At 37.3% G+C, this 10322-nt stretch overlaps 1 protein-coding gene across 2 annotated transcripts; it reads left to right on the top strand.

Moving 5' to 3' along the window:
• Positions 1 to 3924: 3924 nt before the first annotated feature.
• Positions 3925 to 10218, top strand: LOC136854176 (uncharacterized). 2 transcript variants are annotated; one of them, XM_067130477.1, is made up of 8 exons: positions 3925 to 3963; positions 4931 to 5137; positions 5579 to 5689; positions 5965 to 6076; positions 8640 to 8759; positions 9185 to 9310; positions 9625 to 9750; positions 9893 to 10218. In XM_067130477.1, exons 2-8 carry the CDS (start codon positions 4944 to 4946, stop codon positions 10079 to 10081), a joined length of 978 nt encoding a protein of 325 aa, XP_066986578.1. In that variant the 5' UTR covers positions 3925 to 3963; positions 4931 to 4943; the 3' UTR covers positions 10082 to 10218. The 2 variants fall into 2 exon arrangements, with proteins under 2 accessions (XP_066986578.1, XP_066986580.1); XM_067130479.1 differs by lacking the exon at positions 9185 to 9310.
• Positions 10219 to 10322: the final 104 nt, after the last annotated feature.

Below are 10322 nucleotides of genomic sequence, written 5' to 3'. Positions count from 1 at the left end.
TTTTCATATTCATCAAAGTATCATTACACTGATTTTATATTAATGAAATTCGAATTGACTCTATCAATAATGGTAAGCTCTTCGTTGGGCGAGTCGGTAGAGCTGTGGACTAGCACTCGCTAGGCCCGAGTTCGAGTCTCCGGCCGGCTGATGAAGAGTTAGAGGAATTTATTTCTCAATATAATGTGGTTCGGATTCCACAATAAGCTGTAGGTCCCGTTGCTAAGTAACCAACTGGTTCTTAGCCACGTAAAATAAGTCTAATCCTTCGGACCAGCCCTAGGAGAGCTGTTAATCAGCTCAGTGGTCTGGTAAAACTAAGGTATACTTAACTTTCGCATAATTTGTTTACAAAAATTCAAAACACGTGAGACCTCGGTATTTTCTTTCCGTTATCCCTTTACATCAAATTTCCGTTTTTCACAAATTCTGTGAAAAATTATTTCAAAAAAGATGTACCGGCCATTCATCTTTCGCAAGGTAGTATTCGGTCTGCTGAGGTCGCTTCCTTGATTAAGCCTTATAACTCCAAGTATGAATGACATGCTCCGCCCTCACTCTTTCTCTCTCACTCTCTGCGCCCCTCAAAACGGCCACGTTCGAGCAAGTTACTACCGTGATATTATGCCATATTCCTGACAGCGACCCATGAAGTAACTATATACCTTTACACAGATAGGTAACCCTCATTCAGCTAAGTTGAAGAAAAGTGATTTTAGGAATCTCCTGCTCATAATATCTACTGAGGGGCAAAGCTGAGAGCTTTTTTCGTTTCGTTTACGGGGAATGGGAGGTGAATGTTGGAGGAAAACTCAGTGAAAATCTTCCTAGGCTATGAAGCAAATCCTTCAAGAATATCCATAAAAAATAAAATCACGAAAGAAGTATATAAGTCATTATCTCTAAGGCTTCCATCTTGCCTCTGATTGGCCAACAACAACGCAAGCTTCAGCTAAACATGATTTAGCTTCAGTGATATCCGCTTCGGATTTTAACAGTTAGCTTCCCTCATCGACACCCTACCCCTACCCGCCCCCGCAAGGAAAAGACAAATTAAATCCCTATTTCACGACCGAAAGTTGAATGGATACCCACACGAAAAGTAAGTAACATGCACGATTAAAATGAAGTTGTACGAATCTAAAGGAAAGTAAATCATAATTAAAAAAATTAATAAATAACAAGTCATTTGTACCTAACGGGACCCATGACAACAGTGGAGATTTGCCAGCAAGTAACAAAGAGAATTAGGAGCAAATACAATAAAGAGCAAAGGGTATTCTTGTCTCTCATGAGAACTATCACGTGTTCAGATAGGATTTACCCACGCATTCTTGTTGAGACCCAGACGAGTTTTTGTTATTATTCTTCTTAGAACTAATGAATTCATTCATCAAGTGATGTGCTTCCGGAGTCGGTGATCATGGCGAATAAAACCGTAATTTGTAGTTTTTAATCTCTCTCTCTCTCTCTCTCTTGTTGTATTTAAATTTGTAAGATATAAAAGTGCGAGATTTTAAAGCGCAATCGTTGTTTGTTCTCGATATATGAACCAGCCATATTTCATCACTAGAGGGTGAAGGCACAAGCTTGCATCAGAAACCCATCTGGTAAACAGAGGAAGGATGAAATCCAAATAATGCTCATAGCGGATAAATTCACCTATTTTAGATTTGCAGAAATGCTTCCTAGAGCGGTAACAACAAAAACTGAATTCCTGGCTTCAAAATGAGCTAAAAGCTACATCGAAAACTTGGGCAAAATTTCAAAGTTACGACAAGTAAGGGAAATGTACAATTCTACAGGACTTCTGTGACGTTGATACAGGAAAAAATCAAGATTATATATGAAAACAATTGCATTATAAGCAGATCGCCAGTCTTAGAGTAAAGGAACAATTTACTTACAGATTCCCGGATTGCAATCCTCCCTTACCATCGATAAGGTCAAATGTCACCAAGACCTTGGCTCAGGTGTCCAGTCAGTCCTGACCACCTGTATTTACGTCATCCTTGTCCTTCGAATTCACTGGACCTCACAAAATAGACTTCTTTTGCTCCAGTGGCCGCCAGATATTCAGAAAAAGTGAGCATTGTTCATTAAGGAAAAGTATCGGTTTGCAAAGGCCTGACGTTACCGTTTTGGTTCAGAGGTGTATAGAGCAAGTCTCACGCTGAGTGTGAATAGCTAGAGAATTGCTGCGATGTGCAAACGAGCGCGCGCGCTCACACACACGTACACACAGGTAATAATCAAGAAACCAGGAATTAAGAAGTAAAAAAGCACGCCGATATATTAAGAAGTTGCCTCGATTTCCTTGTTACCTCTGTTGTTAGATATCTTGGAAAATTTTATTTTTGATCGAGTGACTAACTGAACGATCGAGTCGATGACTGATTGACATTTAAAAAAGGGCTCCATAAAAAAGGGTTTATTAACCTTACCCACGTAATATTTGTATATTCTGCTGATACGGTCTTTAACTAACCTATAGAAATAGTCCTATGACAGTGGCTAGGGTAAAATCCAATTGTTATAAAATAACAAAATAATTTTTTATCGTAAATCTTATTCAAAGCAATTTTGGTATATTATTCTTCGATATTTTACCTGAAAAAAAGGCGTCATAAATTTTTTAAATTACATCTCTGTAAATCAGTAGACACGAAGGAGGTAAAACATGAGAAAAACACCGGGTGTCTGATAAGAAACTACTTAAGAGACAAATGAACCTCTCCTGTATGTAATCAAAGTGTTTAGTTTGTTTCTTGAATATTTAAGATTATTCTGAAGAAATCTTACGTGTCGAACGTAAAATACTTTCTATATACTCTAGGAGCATTTTTGAAAACTTGACTCATTCTGAATGTCAGCATGAGTATTAGTATTATCATCTGTATTAATATTCAAAACGATGGCTCACAATGCCAATAAGAGATATATAGCACATCAATAACAACAACAATAATTAACAAGGGCGATAACTTGATTAACAAATAAGTATATAAATACATAAACAAAAAGTCAGATAAACTACACAACGCGTAGATAACAATGACTACACAGCTGGAATTAAGCCAATATACATACGGGCATACAAATATGTTTATACTGTCCATAACAGTTGGATTAAAAGAACAGGCATATAGCTGTGAAAATTAAGGCACAGTGTTATTTGATCTCTCTCTCTCTCTCTCTCTCTCTCTCTCTCTCTCTCTCTCTCTCTCTCTCTCTACCCAATATGGAATGGAATCGATAATGAAAACAAATGGACTTCGGTGCTTAGTTTGGTGACACGAAAACCTAAAAACGAGAAGAAACAACTTGGATCCTAAACTCCCTCGATTCTGTCAAATCTCTTCATCTTACAGGAAAGTAAACACGAAATATTTTCCTGAAACCACGACGTGGATAAGGAAAAGATACTGCAAAACTTGACTCTGGGTAATTTGAACAACTCACGTCGGTCGCCCGCGGTTACTGACATCCAAGAAGGTTTTCACTTTTGCTGTTCAAAGAGTGTTGTGGAAACTTACGGACGGTCGATTCGAATCTATCTTTCAGTCAAAATTTACATTAATTTCATAGAATAAACTTTTAGTCTAGTTGTAAGAAAGGCAGCATCCACAAAAAAATGGTCAAGTATGAATTTGCATAATCGTCTAATGATATTGTACGGTCACCTTAAAAATAATTAAATATAAATTGTATGTTTTGATGCATGTGTCATACAACTTTATTATACGGTTATTACTCTGAAAAGTAAATAGATCCCAGAATTCTGGGTGCAAATTTATAAAAGTAATCGACAAATATGACCACGGCTCGTACATGCTAACATAACTCTGCCTCTTTCCAGTATGGCTCACATTATTAACTCGTATGATGTTACTTCTCCATCAACAGTTTCGACTACCGCTTCTCAACTATAGTGATCGAGAATGGTGTGACTGGAGAATTCGAGTGGGTTTTCAATAGCTTTAAAGAGTGAATTAACTAACACAAATTTCACTGGAACCTCCATGGAAACATAAGCCGATGATGAGAACGAGTTAAACAATATCTAGTGCCAATATGCCACGTAGAAACTTTTTTCGGAAAACCTGTTTTTCCGAAACAAAACTGCCAAATGTTTTCCCTTTAAAACACGGAGTATTCTAAATGATAAGTGAATCTAATGTGTATGAAGTGTATAAAGCCCTGTAAATGTTAAAGGGCATGTATGTGAGTGTATTTGAATATATATATATATATATATATATATATATATATATATATATATATATATATATATATATATATATATATAAACAGCGCATAAGAAGTTTGTGTTAGACTATCATTAATATGTCTGTAGACCATTGTTCCGCTGAATATTTACAGTATACTCAAGGTGTTAATGATGTTGGCCCATCTTGGCTTCTGCAAAATATTCTGATTCATTTTTCCTTTTAAAGAAGCATTGTTACTGACGTTGAAATGTTGCTTTTTGTGCTTCTGAATTTGTTTTTCAAAAGGTGATTGGCTCTTTAGGCAAGAGCACTTATAGGAAATGGAGACAAAAATGTTTTGTGTAGGTGGTACCACAAAATATAGACGTGAAAAGTTACTCGTAACGTTGCACTCACAAGGGTTCAAAAGAGAAGGAGTAATGTAAGTTCAAGGTTAACATAAAATATATGTATGTATATATATATATATATATATATATATATATATATATATATATATATATATATATATTGTCTACTTTTCATTTTTCTCTTTTATTAAGAGATATCCATTGTCCCGGAAACACTACAAGTGGTAATTTTATCCATTGTGTTAAAAACTAATTATACCCTGTGCGTAAATAAATGACGCTAACGTAAATCCACTGACTCCCAAATATCGCGCATAGGCCTAATCCGTCTAAAATTATTTGACACAGATATAAACTAAACATGCTCTTGGCCATGACACCGGTTCGAATCAGAGTGACTCCTCTCGCGGCATACCTTCTGGCCTTAGCTGTGTACAGCTGTTTCATGTGCATCAGCACACTCAAGGAGCATCAGAGACGACATTACGAAGCTATGACAGCTAACAACGCGGGTACTGATGAAGAACAGAGACCTAGAATTCACAGACGAACCAGGTAGGTTATCATTCTAGATTAAGCTCAGAGATTTCTCAGAAAGTATTAAGCCTGAGTTTCGTTTTGTTTGTTATAATTACGCTTGGTAGTTAATACGAGTGGTCAAACTAGACCTAGCCTGCATAACTACTGCTGGGATTGAATTTAACGGAAGATACCAAACATTGTTAGAAAACTTGTACTGAGGCAAAGTGAAACTGCAAGAAATTTTAGGTTTTGTAAAAAGAAGACGTTGACAGTTATCTCGATAAAGAACGAATGTGTGTACTTATAACCTTTCATTGTTCATTATATAATTACCATTATTGGCAATATGCCAAATAGGTCCTTAACTTACTGAGCAACCTTATACTGAATAGGATAAGGATATGAGATAAAATGGTATATTGCAAGAAAGTAGATATGATGCAACGACCATTATTCTATTTTCTCTCCACTCAGGAGTCTGGATCCGCCAAAATTCATTACTGTGGACGACTTCTATTCTTGGCTGTCCTCGCCGGAAACAGAGTGCAGAAAGCTGGTTCGATTTGGAGGAACGTATTGTAGAAAGTAAGTTTGTAACACGCCAAAACACACAGCACACGCACACAAGCGCACAGTTCTTTAGGGATGAGGTGCTAGCCCCTATTTCCTTCTTCCACTTTGGCTATGAGTCACAGCCTGGGATCAATCCAAATCGACTAACCACTGCGTAACAAATTCTTTGCGTAGGTCTACAGAAGCGCGGTGATTTTCTGCTAAATAATTATGCACATGAATAACATATCACTTCAGTTATTCACTTTGGAAGACACAAAGTAATGATTCTCATAACTTTGAAACAGGACGGTAGACTACGATAAAAATGTCTGCTTGGACCCCGACGTTGCTCTGAAACCGAGGAACTGCACAGTGTACTCTTTCGGTATAGGCCATGACACTTCCTTTGATGATATGGTAAGTGCCTCTCCATTTGTGTATGTGTGATACTTTTTTCTATAGGCTAATGTATTTGTCCCGTCAAAAAGTTTGGTAGTATTGAAGTAGTACTTTTAATATATGAAGTCCATAATATTATGGTAGTTCTTTATACCTAAGGACAAAACATATTTTTTCCATAGATGGTCATATCATTAGGCCTAGCCTCATACAAGAAAAAAAATAGAAGGAGGATGAATCTTTAATCCAATATATATTTTCTCGCTGCTTAAACTAATATGAATCATGAATGATATCACCGAATCATTCATGATCAAAATATACTAGTTGTGGTAATACAATAGTGTTTGAAAAATCTTTCTCTGCATCTTTTCCTACTTGTATGTGGGGTCGATGTTTCTGACGGCTTTCCTCCACCTGGCTCGGTCAGACACATCTTCCTCTGACAATTGTTTGTCTCTTAGGTCTTCTCTAGCTACTGTAGGCCTACATCCATCCACCTTCGCTTCGGTCTTCCTCTTGCTCCATGGGTATCACTCTCCTCCCAACATATGTCTCATCCCTTCTCATCACATGGCCATACCATTGCAGTCTTCTTTCCTGGGCCTTCTTTGATAGTTCTACGACTTTCGTAGTTCCTCTTATTCTTTCATTTTTTATCCTGTCCATTTTTGTTACTCCACACATCCACCTGAGCATTTTCATCTCTACCGCATCCAGTTTCTTCTCTAGCACTCTCTTTACCGGCCATGTTTCTGTTCCATGCATCAAAGCTGGTCTCACCATTGTCTTATACACTCTTTCTTTAACCTTTATGTTGATTCTGCGGTCGCACAAGACACCTGACATCTTTCTCCAATTTTTCCACCCGGCCTGCACTGTGCGTGCTATTTCTACATCCAAATTTCCATCATCAGCCACTGTTGAACCAAGATACCTAAATTTTTCTGCTCGGTTCAACCTTGTCCCTTCCATATTAATCTCGGAGTCTTGATCTTCATTAAAACTTAGGTATTCAGTCTTCTTCCCACTTACCTTTAGTTCTCTGCCTTTCAGTACCTTCCTCCATTGCTCTAGTTTAGACTCCACTACCCCTCTGTTGGTGCTGCATAACACATGTCATCAGCAAACAACATGCACCAGGGGGATTGATCTCTTATTCCTTGAGATAGCACATCCATTATCAGGTCAAAAAGATATGGACTTAAAGCAGATCCCTGATGTAAACCAACTCTTACTGGTATTATCAGCCACCTCCCACTTCACAATTTATATTTTTCTTGGGTAATACACATCAAAACGAAAAATTTCTTCTCAATACATAACAAATGTCAGAGAAAAATAATTAAATCAAAACGACTTATTTGACTCCCTCCTCCAGCTAATACGGCCAAAATTGTACACAACTTACAGGTTACGATAGGTTGGTATTTTGGAGTTCTTTAGTGCCCTATCATTTAGTTTTTGCATGAAAAACCCAAAATGGGTTTTCATGCAAAAATGGCTAGCTGGCGCCTTCCGAAATGGCTGGCTGGAGTCTTCCGAAAAATTACCGTCAATTAACCCAACACTGCTTCTAAACTACCGTCAATTAACCCAACACTGCTTCTAAACTGCGTTTTTGCTCCTTCATACATATCTTGGACCAACCTCACATACTTCTCCGGTATTCCCTTTACTCGCATGCACCTCCAAACCTCTTGGCGTGGGACCCTATCATATGCCTTTTCCAGATCTATGAATACTATGTGCAGTCATACCAAGGTTCTGGAATCCATCTTCAAAGAATTTTCTAGGATTTTCTTCATTTAACAGGTGTTCATAATATTCTTTCCACCTCCTCGTTGTCTCATCCCCATTGCATAAAACTACTCCATTCCCATTCTTGACCTGTTTTACATGGGAGTAGCCTTTGGTGTTCTTGTACCTCGACTTTGCAATTCTGTAAATTTTTCTCTCCCCCTCAGGCGTTGGCAGCTCTTCGTACATGCCATCTAATGCTCTTGCCTTTTCTTGTGCAACTGCCTTCTTTACTTGTTTCTTATGTCTTTGCTACCTCTCCTTATGCTCTTACTGTCCATACTTTTCCCAGATCCTTTTTTGGCTTTCAGCACCTCTTTCACTTCAACATATCACCAACAAGTTCCCTTATCATCAGGAGGTTTCGTTCCCAGCACCTCTCCACCCACTCTCTTTATCACCGTAGGCTACTGTTTTGACACCACCGTTCTTGCACTCCCTCTAGCAATCTAACTTCCGTCAATGCTCTCTCATTAAATTCCTGCCTCTCTTCCTCCTCTTGAGTCAGCTTCCACCACTTGATTGATTGTTTGAAAAATATACTCTCACAAAACAGTTTAAACAAGCTACTATTTATAGTAGTTTCACGGTAAACAACTAGATATGGCCGAAGGTGAGTAATGAATCTGTTCACAAGAAAAATATTCTTTCTAAATTTTTTAATGCACAGACACCAACGGTTGCATGAAAAACAATGGTGCCAATTACAACAGTTTTCATTCACAACAACAGAGACAAAGCGAGAGAGAGAGAAACTAACCTTTTCCCTTTCGTTCTTCAGTCAAATTACTTCGGGTGTGACGTCTTCATGTTCGATCCAACAATAAACAAAAGTGACGTAAACAGTCAACTTCTAGAAAAACAGAAGTTTTTCCACATCGGTATAAGTGCTAAAAACTACGTGAGTATTGTCTCTATCATTTGTTCACCATAATTATTTACAAACAAAAGCAAAGGCGTTGATAAACTTTTTAAGAGACCGTATCTTTTAAGCATTGATCGTGAGTGCTGGAATAAACGATAGCTGCTTCGGTATTGTTAAATAGAAATCCATTCATAGATGGAATATTACAGATTAATAGTGAATGAAAAAATTATTTCTTTAACTTGAAGTATGTTTTTAAATAAGTATGAATTAAAATATTTTGCCAATTTAAGTACTTGATGCCATACGAAAACGCTGAAGTGGAAAACAAAGTTTACGTCATCCTGGCTGAAAGAATTATGCAACAACCTTAGTACAAGCAATACGTAAAATTGGTCATATTATCTCCATTTTGCCTTTACTCATCTATCTGTCAGTCCCTTATACAATCTGTTTTGCAGACCCTCCTTCACAACGTCACCTACGTTGACTCACACGCCAACGAAATGATTGAGGGGCACTACAACACCTACGATGAAATAAGAAAGCTTGTTGGACACGCGAACCAAGTTGTTCATTACCTCAAGGTGCCTTCGGGGATTCTAAACAGTATCAAAACTGTAAAGTAGTGCTAGCTGTGGCAGTAATAGTAGAAGAAACAGTAGTATAGTCTTTGCTGATAATAATATAACTGATAACAGCAGTGCTTCTGATAGTACTAGAGTAATAATACTATTTTTTTTGTTGTTGTAGGGTTAAATTGACCTTGTGACAGCAAAGGCTCTTTTAGCCTTAACCCTCTCAGTCCTTATATGAGTACAGTAATTTTCTATACATTCCGTACGTTAGACTCTTGGCCAGGTGAGTGAAAATAAACAGGGCTCCTTCTATGCACTTTCAGGTTGACATCGAGAATACCGAATGGGATGTGATTCCTTACCTGTCAAGAAAAAACTTATGGCCAGGTATCATGCAAATCGCAATTGAGGTCCACACGATGGCCATTATGGATCTCCCGCCTGAAAATGTAGGCCTATGTTCCCATTATCATTACTGTTATTTTTAATATTGCTGTTGTTTTGCCAATTATTATTATTATTATTATTATTATTATTATTATTATTATTATTATTATTATTATTATTATTATTATTATTATTATTATTCAGGTTATGGATGAACTGCAGCGCTATGCAAGGATCCTTCTCCTCTTAAGGAAAGAAGGATTTCTGAGAGTATCCTACCGTGCCAACTATGTCGAGGAAACTCTCTACAAGGTTCCGGGAGAAAACAGGTCCATTCCTACGTGTTCGGAAGTCCTTTACATACGAAGAGGTCCCCGTCTGATAAATATATAGGTAGCCTATATCTATTATTAGTTTTATTACTACCATGTATTTCAAACTGGTTAGTATAAGAACCATTGGTTACAACACAATACCATAATTATAACATTTTATACCATAACTATAAGAAATAAACGGATTTCCCCTCAGACATTTATTATTGGTTGACAAGAGCCTGCTAGAATTAAATGGTAGAAATTATCATCAGAATAGAAAATAAGACTGTCACTGTTAATTACAACAACCATACGTG

The sequence above is a fragment of the Macrobrachium rosenbergii genome, chromosome 28 (genome assembly GCF_040412425.1).
Source record: "Macrobrachium rosenbergii isolate ZJJX-2024 chromosome 28, ASM4041242v1, whole genome shotgun sequence".
Taxonomy (NCBI): domain Eukaryota; kingdom Metazoa; phylum Arthropoda; class Malacostraca; order Decapoda; family Palaemonidae; genus Macrobrachium; species Macrobrachium rosenbergii.
The sequence above is the reverse complement of the archived record's forward strand: the minus strand, read 5'-3'. Positions and strand labels throughout refer to the sequence as shown.